This window comes from Apiospora hydei, assembly GCF_038363865.1.
Source record: "Apiospora hydei strain CBS 114990 chromosome Unknown utg000004l_segment0_segment0, whole genome shotgun sequence".
NCBI classification, from domain to species: domain Eukaryota; kingdom Fungi; phylum Ascomycota; class Sordariomycetes; order Amphisphaeriales; family Apiosporaceae; genus Apiospora; species Apiospora hydei.
In genome coordinates, this window is record NW_027117363.1 from 8,349,277 (window position 1) to 8,363,187 (window position 13,911).

The following is a 13,911-nucleotide window of genomic DNA, read 5'->3' on the forward strand; positions in this document are numbered from 1 at the left end:
CCCGAAAGTCAACAAAGAGGCTACTTGATTGGGGAGGCGGTGAGGGTTCTGCCGCGACTTTCCCAAGCATGCAGCGGCAATTGCAATCCAAGAGGCAAGAAGAAGAGGCTAGAGGCAACCTGAGGCTAGAGGCCCGGGCTGAATTTCACGTTGCTTGGGTGCTAGGTTGGGATTTAAATAAAGTTATCAGCAGATGGAAGGTTCGTCTCGCAGTTTAGGATACGAGATGCTCCTGCTTATATCATAACCTGCACTCTTCGATGAATGAGCCAGGCCTAAGCCTTATTAGCAGTATCTGATGAGCCTCTTTTGCCAAGCCTAACCTAGGATCTCACTCACATCAATCATTGATCTTTGGTCAGTGGGCTGCAACCAACAAACATCAACTTCAAGTACTGGAGGCCCAACTGTAAATGTGCATAGCCTTCTTTAATACTGCACTACATCTCTTCTCATTTCACGCCGAAAGGAGCCTCTCATAATTACATAAGTATCAACAATGCAATGCGGCAGCCCGAAACAATTGGTCCCATTCTCTTTCAATTGTTTTGAAGCCAGCCATTATGGCTCCCTCCACTAGGGTCCGGGGAGAAAGCATAGAAGATGTTCGGCGTAAGTTACACACCTATGTTGCGGTGAGATTGGCATAAGTATTGCATACTAACACCATGCGATTCAGAAACAATCGACAATGGAAATCTTAAAGACCGTCAAGCAGCTCTAGATGGTGAGTTCGTTCTGGCAAACAGAGACAGCCTAAAGAGACGCGCCACTTATTGATGACCTTGTAGATCTCATCTTCTTCTTCAGTAAGAAGACCAAGGCAGCAGACTTGTAGGTTCAACTAGCGATCCCCACGACACATCCAACTACTGACCAAGGCAGATCTGCTCTCAACGACAAACACTATCACCAGATCCTTGACACCCTTTTCCGGTGTGCCCTTTCCGAGAAGCAGTCTTTCCTAGGGGCGAAAAAGACAGCTCGAGCAAGTGCTCCGGCAAAGCTGGCAAAATGTGCCGAAGCCCTACGAGTTGTCATCGAGTCTGGGGCTTCCAGGCTCAAGAGGAAGACTCTAGTAGCAATCATTGACCACATCACCCAGACACTCCCTGGTCCTGATGCAGACCTGGTAGAGCCTCTTCTACAAGGTTACATCAAGGCCCTCATGGCTTTGCTGAGCCATCCGGCCAACGTGGAACTTCTGGCAACGTACGACGCCGAAGGCTGGTATGACTGCGTCGACTTCAGCTTGCAGACCATTACACGTTATATAGATGCTGGAGACACAGATTCTGACCCCTACCGATCATCACCAGCCCCCACCGCGCAGACCTTTTCCATGACATTCTCGACTCCACGGTCCAGTGCAATATCATCACAACAACGCAACACTAGCCACATGGAAAAGAGCCGGCTCCACGACCTTCTGAACTGTCTCTTGTCGTTAATCTCGGCTGCTAATGCACCGCTGCAGAAACGGGTAAAAGACATATCGTCCATCGGTATCCAGGTACTCAAGCTGCCGTCATCTGGTGTGGCCGCGAGCCTCCAGGTTGCCTTCTCGGTCATCAATGTGGCTCTTTCTTATGCCCAAACGGACGACGTCGAATACGCAGGATCGATAGCGGCTGAGCTGGTTCCCCTGATCGGTCGTTGGTGGCAAGCCAAAATTGCCTCGAAAGATGATGCTCTGCTCAACAATTTGCAAGTCGAGATGCTCAAGGCACTATATAGTATGCATATGCAGCTGGAAAGTTTGGTGCAAAAGAATGATTCGACAATACTCGCCAGCGTCGAAGATTTGTGTGACTTACTCTGGTCAGCATACACCCGCAGAGATAGCCGCAGCCAGCTACAGCAGGACGATTTGTCCTATTCAACAGTCCCCCGACATCAACATTCATTGGCCACCCATGTGTTCGGTCTCCGTCTCCATAACATCGAGGCGGAAAGAAGATGGGCTGTCGTACATACCCTATCGCTCATGGAAGCCACATTGTGGAGAGCATCTCACTTGACACATACCCGAGATGAGGATGAACAAGATCAGCCACGGAAAAAGCGACGCATGGCATCAGGCTATACTCGCCTTCGGCAAAGGTTGTTATCCCCTGACCTCAATGTACAACTTGCCGCTTTGCAAGTAGTTCCTTTCTTTATTGCCAATGTTCGGGTTGCCGAGGCTTTCACGGTCGAAACCCTATCGTCGTTGGTCAATCTGACAGCCCATAAGAACGCAAATATCTCAGTCTGGGCCATGATCGCCACTGCGAGGTAAGTTCGCACATACTGACATTAGCATAATCGGACCATCTAACATGGGATAGTATTGCTCAAACTGAGCATGCCAAGGGCGAGGCCTTGGCCGCATCGTGGAAGCAGTTGTGGTTCATCGCTTCTCGCAATCTAAGCATTCAAGGGACGTGCCGTGCTGCTTGTCTTCTGTTACACATGATAGTGTCTCGGGACCTTGTTCAGTTCCATGACATCTCAGATGATGTTCACAATATTGTGACAGCAGCTGACGTCAACGGTCCTGCTATAATGGTGGACTCCTCTGTTATATTGATGACCAAACTACTTCAACTAACAAACCACCATTTACCGAGCACCAGCTTTGCAACATGCAGCCATGTAGTGCGCTGGCTTTTCCTCAGATGGGACCCAGGTAAGACCTTCTGCGAGACGACGGTACGGCAATGCAAGCGCTAACTAATGTAGCCGATTCGATCTTCACTTCGTTCTATTCTACACTTATTGAACCGATAGAAATTATCAATCTACTTCGAGTCGCTTGTGGGGTTTCTCATATGATTCTTACTTGCTTGCCTCAGTCCGTAGTAGGACCGCTTGGCGAAGCTTGGGGCCTGCTACAGGAGCGCAAAGACATCATTCGATACCTCCTTCTATTGCCAGATGACGACAAAGCTACCTCTGAAGCACAGAAGCTGCAATATTTCGAGGCAGCCCCAACTTCCCGGGCTGCCCAGACGTCCGACACATATGCCGTCAGAAAACTTATTGCGGAACTGCTCTACCCTAGATTTCAGGAGCTAGTAGCTCTATGTGCAACTTGGAATGCACGCGGCGATGGCTCATCACACATTTCACCAGAAAAATTGGAGAGTGTGATGGGTTTCGTGACTGCCAGCTTCTTTTGTCTTCCGCTCCTGACAGAAGCGCACGTACAGCAGACACAGAATCTAGAGGCATCGTTATTCGATCTGTTAAAGAATACCTTGATTGCTGCCTCACTATCTGCCGATAGTCGGTTTTTGCATGAGAGGGTACTGCGAATCATACGGCCTTATATTCCCAGTTGTCGAGAGTGCGACATTAGTAGTTTTGCGAAAGAATCACCTCAAGCTCTCAACTTCTTTTCCAAACTCTCAGACGAATATCAGCAATTGGAGAAGCAGACAAGCGGGCATGACGAGGATGGAATGGATTTGGATGACGAGTTTGGTTCCCAAGAAAGTCGTTCAACCACCATGACCAAGGGACTAGAAATCTCGCGACGGGAGACTGTCATGCTCGATGCGAATTCATTTCATACTGACACAAAGCAGAGACTACACCTCCTGAAAATCCTTCGAGATGATACTGGGCAAGTTGGACTCGTTCCCCAGTTATTCCTTGAGAGTTTTCTGGCGTTGTCAGACGAAGAACTCTTGTTGAGTAAGCAACTTGGCCGCGAGTTACTCACGGGGGATGCTGTGATTAGCCCAGATGACCAGAAACTGCTTATCGAACGATTTGGGACTATCATGGCAAGCAGCACATATTCCAGTTGTGAGACGGCCCTTGCGCTGGTGCTGGATGTCATTGAAGGGCTCATGCCGAGCTGGACTGACAAGCGAAGTGGTATCTGCGATGAAGTCGGTGACTTCTACCGGTTCTTCGTCAAGAACGCTCTACCCAACAACCTCCTATCGGACAGGATTCAGACTGTGCTTGCACGTCTCATGTTGAGCTTGACCATGATAGATGAGAAGTATCCGGAGGCGTTGGGGATCCCAAATACGATTGAGTCCGTACTTGGTATACTAGAGCTCGGCTCGGTACCTGTCAAATTCTACATCGCCAATAGGCTTCCTGTGGTATTTGGCCGCTTCGTCCTCAAAGCACACGACGATGTTTTCGCCGAGTCTATACTACATAATCTACCCACGGAGCCCGACTTCCCGGAAGGCATTTCCTTCAGACTCTATGTACTGGCAGAGCTGGCTCAGAATTGGCCTACCTTGCTACGTCGTTGCGTCTATCACCTCTTTGAGACGGCAGGTCAGATTCACGACTCTGCAAAACATGCCAGCTACTGCCTCCGGAAGATTGCCACATCACTCCAGCTCGAAAGTTCTCGAAACCTTTTCAAGCTGTTTGCTCCACAGCTACTCTATACCTGGCTCAGCGAAGATTCGATTGAAAACATTCCCTTCGAGATTTTCGGTTACGCTAGCCTCGAGGAGCTTCTCAAGCATGCGCAGTCAGAAGCAGCGGCCATCATGATGATGCGCGGGCACGACCAAGAGTTAGCATCCCTCGCCAGGCATCTTGGCCTAGATCCTGTGCAGTTGGTGCAGAGATCATTCTCTAAGGTTTTAGCTTTCGGAATATCTTACGATCTCAGCACGCGCCAACCCGAGAATGCGCAGAAAGCCGAGAGCCGGATTCGCAAGCTGATGGGAAGAGAGTCGTATCTTGAGAACGTGTATATCAACTTCGTTGACACCATTGGGCAGTTTTTCCTTCTCATAGATCAAGAAGGCCCAGTGGAGCATTCTTGGTCTAAAGATGAAAGTCTTGTCTACGCCGCTGAAGCAATGGCCGAGATCAAGGGGTTTGGTCATTCAGAGGTCGAACTAGCCCCCAACCAGCAGCCCACATTCAAAGCCAAGCACTTGAGCAGAGAATTGGCGCTCCTCTGCAGCCGAACAGAGTACGAATTATCGTCGTTATGGACCCCTGCGCTTGTTGTTTCAGTCGCAAGAACTCTTTTCAACTTGGTACATTCGGCACTTGGTCCCTTACACACTTGTTCTGTAATCAGAAGAGTGCGTGTGTTAGTTTGTCTTGCTGGCTCGCATGCATGGGATCCATATCCTTTGCAGATGCTGTTGCAGACGCTGCGGCCATTTCTGGTTGACCCGGAATGTGCTGATGATTCCCTTGGGATAACGCAATACCTACTCGTGCATGGACTACAGGCACTGACCGAGTCGCCATCATTTCTTGCTGGTTATGCTCTGTCAACCTTGGCATCTCTCCGAGTATTCCTGGAGTCCAGTCAAGCGAGTACCACCCAGGAAAGTCAATTCAAGGCAACGATGAGTAAAGCTCAAAAATTCCATTCGTGGTTCACAAAGTACTTGGAACAGTATCAATCGCCACTGCTTGAACATGGTCAGCAAACGGACGCGTTCAAGGCCATAACATCATGCGGCTGCTCATGTCAGATCATCAGGCAACGCCGAACGGGACACCCATGAGAGCAACCTTCTGCTCGAGATCCTGCGCGACGAGGGAAACAAAAACCAGCTGCTTAGCGAAACATCTCGAAAAATTGCTCTCGGCATATTATGCAAGGACTTTCACGTCCCCGACTCGTTTAGAAGCGATGCAGTGAATTCAGATGACGACGCAACTGCCATCTCAACTGCCGTTTGGAAGAGCTCGTCTCAAGCACAATATACAGGAGACGACTATCTGGTATGGGCGGCACGCGTCATTGGCAGAAGCTTTTCTGCTTCTGGGAACATCGATTTGACCCTCCTGCGTGAATCCCATTTAACAGACTACCTACAGAGGTCATCTGGTGGGTCCAGTTCTGAACAAGGTCTGCTGGATTTAATGCAGTCTCTTACTGGCGATATTCACTGCTTCACTGCTGGTATTGTAGAATCCTCCCTGCGGACGATCGTGTCAGAGGCTGCCGCACAGGAAGACAATGACTTGCTAGAGGCTTGCGGGAGGGTTCTGTCACAGGAACTTTTGGCAGCTTCAGACTGGCTTCCCTACCGAACACCTCCTTCGGATAATAGTCCCGCAGAAGCTCGCCTAGACAGCGTCGTGTTTTCTCCAGAGGCGCTTGAAGACCCTGCGTGGGCCCAACATGTGACAATTCATCTTATCCAGTCAGTACCTGGGTGCATCATCTTGGATGCCATGCCCCAGGTCTTAGAGCATGTTCAAAACTTTGCAGAAGCAGCGTTCCCCTTTATCGTTCATCTGGTACTCCTTGCCGAGCATGGCCAGCGACAGTCTGCAAAGAAGTCCTTCTCCGCGGCCTTGAGGGAATGGCTGAAGCTAACATCGTCCAAAGCCAAGGATAATTTGAGTCTCATCATCAACATGCTCCTCTTTCTAAGAACTCAGAAGTTTCCTGGTGAAAGTTCGATAGCCGACCGGTCGCAGTGGTTGGACATTGATCTCACAGATGTCGCTTCAGCTGCTGCAAGGTGTGGTATGCATAAAACTGCTCTTCTTTTTGTAGAGTCTTCTGCAAACGAGGGCGCTCGGCAGTCTCGACGCTCCTCTGCCGTCCGGGCTCAGGATTCCACGGACGTCTTGTTGGACATATTCGAGAATATAGACGATCCCGACGCATATTATGGGCTGCCTACCAGCGCAAGCCTGGAAAACGTACTAGCCCGGCTGGATTACGAAAAGAACGGCAGCAAAAGCCTTGCTTTCCGTGGAGCACATCTTGACAGCCATATTCGTAAGAAAGACCCAACGGCTACTTCGGATGGGAGACACCTCGTCAACACCTTGAGTAATCTCGGCCTCGCGGGATTGTCCCACTCTCTTTTGCAAAGCCAGCAGAATCTCCATCCCGATTCCACGTCTGTTGATAATATGTTTGATAATGCCAGACGACTTGAAATATGGAACATCCCGGCGCCGCCTCTTACGAACAACCCATCGGCCATACTATACAAGGCATATCAAGGTTGTTACCAGGCAGTCGATATGAACATTGCCCGGCAGTCCATTTACAGTGGATTGAAATCTATCATGGAAAATGCTATCAGTCGTGACATTAGAAAAGCCAATGTTCGTCACAATGTAGCTGTTCTAGCTGCTTTGACCGAGATGGATGATATACTCCACGTGGCTGATGCGACGGAACTCGATGACCTTCTGGCTTCGTTTGAGGCTCGCTCACATTGGATGAAAAGTGGAAGGTAAATTCATCAACATATTCTACATGACCAGTTTGGCTAATTGTGACAGGTACGAGGATGTCATGCAGATTTTATCCTGCAGAGAAACTACATTGAGCATGCTCGGCCATACTCTGCCAATCCGGTCTGTCGGAACGTTTAGCAAACCTGAGACGAGGCTAGCAGAAGTGAAGTCCATGTTGCTATCATCCAATATTTATCGTTTCCACCGCGCAACTCAGGAGTCGCTCAATATTGCGACCATGCTTAATGGTCTCATATCACCGAGTTCAGAACTCGGCCTCGTCGTGATGCGGCTGCGAGATTAGAAGGCGCAAATGCATTGTGGGATCATCAAGAAATGGTTTCCTCGATCCGCATGCTTCAGAGCATCGAGGCGACCTCGGACCTGAAGAAGCAGACCGTCCTTGTCCAACGAAGTGATCTTCTTGCAAAGATCGGCCACCAAGTGTCTGTCGCCAAGCTAGAGAAACCAGACAATATCCAGAAGAACTATCTACAGCCTGCTTTGAAGGAACTCCGAGGTCGAATCGATGGGCAAGAAGCTGGCAAAGTATATCACCAATTCGCCATGTTCTGTGACGAGCAGCTTCAGAACACGGACAGTCTCAAGGACCTTTCCCGCTTGCGACACCTTCGAGAGGGCAAGAATGATGAGGTTGTGCAACTGAAGGGTCTTGTTGCTAGTGCAAAGGAATCGCAGATGAGAAACCGCTACCAGATTCACTTGGCAAAGGCGAAGCAATGGCTGGACCTTGATGACCAGGAGCTTCGTCGCGTTGAGCAGAGCAGAAGCGAATTCGTTCGCTTGAGTTTGGAAAATTACCTTCTTTCGTTAACTGCCTCGGACGAACACAATAATGATGCCCTGCGTTTTACGGCCCTTTGGCTTGAACGCTCCGGCGAGGATATGACGAATGAAGCAGTCAAGCGCTATATCGACAAGGTTCCGACGCGAAAGTTTGCCGCCCTGATGAACCAGCTCAGTTCCCGGCTGGTTGACCAAAGTCACCAATTCCAGAGGTTGCTCATTGAGCTTGTGTATCGCATCTCTATTGATCACCCTTACCATGGAATGTATCAGATCTGGTCTGGTATGAGATCTCGTACGAATAACAAAGACGACGTCGCCGTTCTGCGCCAGAGAGCCACAGAGAAGGTGGGAAAGAAGCTTGGTCAAACACCGACCGTATCGACTATCTGGACTTCGATCGACAAGACTAGCAAGTCGTACCATATGCTGGCTACCGAACGCGATACTTCGCGCTATAAGGCAGGGCAGAAGATTGCGATCAAAGAGTCCAGTGCAGGGTTACGTCTTCTCCAGGATCTAACAAAGTACCAAATCCCACCACCTACGATGCAGATAGAGCTTTCCGCCGACAAAGACTATTCGCGGATTCCATATGTCACCAAGTTGGAAGATTCCATGAGCATTGCCTCGGGCGTAAGCGCCCCGAAAATCATTACTCTGGTCGGCAGTAATGGCAAGCGGTTCAAGCAATTGGTAAAGGGGGTTCGGATGATCTTCGCCAAGATGCTATCATGGAGCAGGTGTTCGCAGCTGCTTCCTCGGTACTTAAGCTACATAGGTCCACGCAGCAACGGAACTTGGGAATCAGGACATACAAGGTGCTGCCTCTAACAGCATCATCTGGCCTGATCGAATTCGTCCCAAACACGATCCCGTTCCATGAATATCTGATGCCAGCGCACGAGCGCTACCACCCGAAGGACTACAAGGGATCTCAATGCCGAAAGGAGATCTCGCAGGTTCAAAACAAATCAGTAGAGACCAGAGTGGCCACCTACAAGAAGGTGACTGACCGCTTCCAGCCTGTTATGCGATACTTCTTTATGGAGAACTTCTCTGATCCGGATGAGTGGTATGCCAAACGTACGGCATACACGCGTACCACAGCAGCTATATCAATTCTTGGGCATGTGCTGGGTCTTGGCGATCGCCACGGGCACAACATCTTGCTGGACTCGGTGAGTGGTGAGGTTGTCCACATCGATCTTGGTGTCGCCTTTGAGATGGGTCGGATTCTTCCAGTCCCAGAACTTGTCCCCTTCCGGCTGACACGTGACATTGTCGATGGTATGGGCATAACCAAAACCGAAGGTGCATTCCGTCGCTGCTGTGAGTTCACCTTGGATGCTCTGCGGGAAGAAACATACACGATTATGACAATCCTGGATGTGTTGCGTTACGATCCGCTGTACTCGTGGTCGATCAGCCCAGTCCGCATGGCAAAACTCCAAACCCCCAGGACCGACGAGGGAGAGGAAGGGCCGACCGATGCCGAGATTGACTCTCGGAAGAAGAGGGGTGTCGTGAACGAGCCCAGTGAAGCAGACCGCGCCCTCGAGGTGGTCAGAAAGAAGCTGAGCAAGACGTTGAGCGTCAGCGCTACCGTCAACGACCTGATTAATCAAGCAACTGATGAAAGGAACCTGGCAGTGTTGTATTCTGGTAAGTTCCCTTCCTCCTTTCCCCCTAATTCGAAAATACATCTACCTGGATTCCCATGCTAACATCCAACGCAGGTTGGGCTGCATACGCGTGAAACTTGACATATTTATAGCTTGATACCCCCTGTATTTGTAGATGGTGTTTAGATGTTTATAGAAGGGTTTGAATTGTCGGAGGGCTATGGTGTACATCTCTTGTACCTAAGTTATGTTGATCATTACTGGCTTCTATTTGGGACCGTGCTATATAAGAATTGCAAGGGATGCGGGATTGCAATGCATACATACATACATGCATACATGTAATTAAAAATGACAATTTACACAATTTGCTCCATCAAGAATCTTGGGTGGCCACAATTATACCATTAACATATAGGACCCTTCTATCTCACTTCTTGTCGAGGGAGGCAAGGATAAGACCATGGTATAAACGGCTATGATGGGGGCCATGTGATTGTGGCATCTCGAGGTAACGGTTATTGATGCACTACGCATATTTGGATGGTTGATCGTGGGGGAAGAAAACAGTATTTTTGTACAAGGAGTTAACGGGGATTGCTTCGTATCAGACTGTAATCTCCTCCTTGCTTGTCACATCCTCCGACTTCTTCGCGGCGGCCTCGGCCTTGGCCCGCTTCTTGCGCGCCCTCCGGACCTCGATTTCCACCTGGGCCATCTCGGCGTTTATGCTGACCAGTTTGGGCACAATGTCCTCGACAGCCTGGACGCTTTGTGCTTGCGCCTGTCGCAGCGGCATCGGCGTGATGAGGCCGAACCAACACAAGGGGTCTTTGGTCTTCTTCGCCTTCGGTTCCGACGACCTTGGTTTCGTTTCTTCTGCCAAGGAATCCTTTACCTCCTCCTCCTCCTTCTTGTTTCCATCTTCCTCCCTCCTGGTGCTCTGTACCTCGCTGACGACAGCCTCGTCGTTTTTCGAAACAGACGCCTCCGCAGCATCCGCAGTGCCTGGCTCCTCTACTTTGACCACCTCGAAGGTAGCGCAGGCAGGGGAGGAGGATGAGGGGAGCGCGACGACCCTTCGCGACGCTTGCATGCGGTCATCGTACTGATCCTGGCCGTAGCGCATCCCTCGCTCGGCCGCGAAGTTTGCGCGGGCGAGGTTCTGGTAGAGGCCCGCCTGCAGCTTGTTCAGCTCGGCGCGCAGGCTGGTGTACTCATGGAGGAGGTGGAGGTACCGCTCCAGGAGGTGGTCTATGTCCGCCCTCTCTTCCATTTTCTCGGTTTGAGGGGGTTTCGTTCACACTTGGATGTCTCCAGTGTTGGGAGGGAGCCGGTTGCTTGATGAGACGCAGTTTGTCACGTGAATGTTGGGTTGTATTGCAATGCAACAGTGATGCGATGACTTGCCCGACCCTATGAAGTTCAATGTAATGTTGAATTGGAGGTCTACTCCACCCTGCAAGGTGAAGCCACATAATGGTTGTGGCTCATGATTCGGCGATGTAGAAACTGGCACAAAACGAAACCCAGCTATTCCATTTGCATTGCTTATTCAATCGTTTGTACGTATTTATTAATTATAATGTACGAGATTCATGGCGTATTATTTAATGTTTGAGTAAATTATATATTGGAATGATATACCTTTTCTAGTGATGTTGGAATTTGTATAGTCCGGAGTCTTCATGTTCAAGGCACCTCTGGACGAACCTCACAGCCACACCATGCTGTCATTCCTCGTGTGGTCACCTTTCATTATCAATGGGATTTGGGCTGTGAGCACATTAGTTTCGCTTCTATTTTAATCAGACGAATCCGATCACATCCGGGTGTGCAAACATTTGCGTGTGACAAATCTCATTTGACGCCTTTCAGGAACAATGTAAGGGTCACAAATTGATAGGGGGCACAGATCAGCCACCGAACCGAGATGCGCAGGTACACTGGGCTTGCTTGTTTTGGGGGGGTATTCGTTTCAGGAGCCTGTAGAAAACTACACTGGATTGACTGACGAGATCCCGAAGGCGATCCTAAAGGCGTGGGCGGTAGGGATTGGAAGGGTTGTCAACGTCACTCTCGTCCGTTTTTCTTCAGCATTCCCTCACATTCCCGATCACACAGGTTGGGCCTCTACCTACCGCGTCAATGAGTCGCCCCGGCGGCTTGACTGGACTCTCCTGAGAGGTGCAGCAGGGCAGGCCCTGTGTGCTACGTAATTCGATCGCGAGGGTGCAACGGAATGCTGCTGTCGTAGCACAAATGACATCGCCTCCCCCTCTCGCCCAGTTGGACCAACGCCTTGAGGTTGCCTTGCAGATGGTCTGAGTTGTCCGGCATGTGTCAGGCAGGCAGGCAGGCATGCAATATCGAAGACTTCTTCTTGTCGGGAGCCTGCACAACCTTCTACACCGGGCAAACGTCAGCCGCGTGTTGGAGGATACCCCTGGGCCCTGGCAGAGATACCCCTAGGGTCAACGTCTAGTGCTACTCCCTCACCATGCCTCCGGATCGCAGCTATGAGCAATGGCGATGATGCAAGAGCGCGCCATGAATCATGTACGGCAGTGCTGGCTGGCGGCCCCAGGCTGCCAGGCAGCGTCCTAAAAGCCTAACTTGGGATGGAGAAACGCCCGTACTTCACTAAGCCGTCTGATGTTGCCGCCAAATTGGCAAATGACTGTAGTCTGTGGCTGTCAACCAGTCAGCTCCTGCAGTGCAGTGCAGTGGTGATGGAAGGGTCCCTTCTTGTCGGTAACGGCATCCGTCGTCTGATCCCATGTGCCAATTGCAACACAACCTGCAAGGACTGAGCTCTGGACATGCGCAAGCCAACTTTTGCCAACCTCACACCTCGCACCTAACGGGGCCGGGGTTGGACGGATTGGGGCAGAACACTGAGAAGTTAGAACTGAGCAGAACAAGCTCTGCCAATCCAATGACAGACAGACACAGTCAATTCCCCGGGTATGTGACGAGGCTACGCCGGACGAATTCTAAAAATCCGATCAATTATTAACAACGTCGCGGATGTTTGGCTGGCCAGCCTTTCTGAATGGTCTTGTTGGCCAGCGACCATCTTTTTTAGCTTTGGCAAAGGCTAAAATAGAAAAAGAGCGACGTGCTGATCACCCGCCAACAGTGAACCAATCGCTTGACTCGGCCCCGTACAGTACTAACGAGGGAACGGCGAGACTCAGAAACGGAGAGACGGACGAGAGACCTCAAGGATGTGCATTTCATACCCATGTCTATGCCCATGTGTCTTTGAAATAAGGAAGGATTGAGTGCAAAGCAGGGCTCAGCAGAAGGCCCTGCGCTCCGCGATAATGCAGTCTTTGTGTCTCATTTCGAGTCCTTCCCGCTAGTATCTTTCTATCGATGGTATATTTCCGAATGGAGATCAATAGGTTAGGGGAATTACTAGCGACCATATTGGTCAGGTAAACGGCTATCATCCGCGGGATAGGGGACCCTGCCAGCGTCCCTCTATCTGCCTTGGTACCTAGGTCTACGTGTGCAGTAGCAGCTTGCAGGCAGTGGTGAGAGAGATACCTTGTCGGGGTGGTTGAGAGGGTTTGAGAAGTTGAGAGGACATTGCGAGATGTTCTTGAACAAGCAAGGTCGGGACCCCGGGGCCACATGCAACTCAGACGTCCGGGCTTCGTTCTTTTTCCCTCTCTCGTTATTTTAATTTTTCCTTCGTTCGCGACTCCTGACCAGGTCTTGGCCCTTTCGAGCAGGTTGGGAACGCCTCCCACCATCCCGAAATTTCCTTTTCTGACAGCTTGCACTTCTGGCATGTGGTTGTCTGTCCCTACCTACACCTACCATACCTTCAAATTGACAGGTACTTAATCCAAGCTGCCACAGGGGTGCAAGCACCAGACTAGACTACCTGGGGATAAGATTTTATCACGGTGGCTGCAAACCACACCCCCGCCTACAGTCCTGCACTCTTGCCGTTATGTAGGTAGGCGTGCAATGGGCATCGAAGCATATGTCATACATGCAGAGACGAGGAGTATGATCTGATGATTCCTGTTTTCTTCACGTTGTCAACAATATATCCCGCGCTTACCCGTATGCTCTTTGAGGGAAAAAGCTGCAGTAGGTAATATTGTGAGGATGAAATTGTGTGTGTAAGTGGTCTTGACGCGTTTTCTCGGGCGGCATGTGCCGGGAACGCGATCTTGGAACCACACAGCCCGGATCGGGACCCTATTTGTACACGGGATAGAAGTATGTATGTATACCAACACGACGAAGCACAGCACAGCACAGG

The 13,911-nt window shown here is 50.3% G+C and overlaps 2 protein-coding genes across 2 annotated transcripts; one reads left to right on the top strand and one right to left on the bottom strand.

Annotated features, from left to right (window-relative positions):
- Window positions 1-563: 563 nt before the first annotated feature.
- Window positions 564-9,760, top strand: PG997_005114 (Serine/threonine-protein kinase TEL1; the record flags this gene model as incomplete). Its single annotated transcript, XM_066809429.1, has 11 exons — window positions 564-612; window positions 680-727; window positions 792-834; window positions 886-2,277; window positions 2,331-2,671; window positions 2,725-4,942; window positions 5,460-7,190; window positions 7,240-7,314; window positions 7,464-8,697; window positions 8,745-9,666; window positions 9,741-9,760. 11 exons carry the CDS (start codon window positions 564-566, stop codon window positions 9,758-9,760), a joined length of 8,073 nt encoding a protein of 2,690 aa, XP_066673047.1.
- Window positions 9,761-10,233: 473 nt separating this feature from the next.
- On the bottom strand, window positions 10,234-10,902 carry PG997_005115 (uncharacterized protein; the record flags this gene model as incomplete). The annotated part of the gene is made up of 1 exon (XM_066809430.1): window positions 10,234-10,902. The coding sequence occupies one exon, from the start codon at window positions 10,900-10,902 to the stop codon at window positions 10,234-10,236; it is 669 nt and encodes a 222-aa protein (XP_066673048.1).
- Between the last annotated feature and the right edge of the window lie 3,009 nt (window positions 10,903-13,911).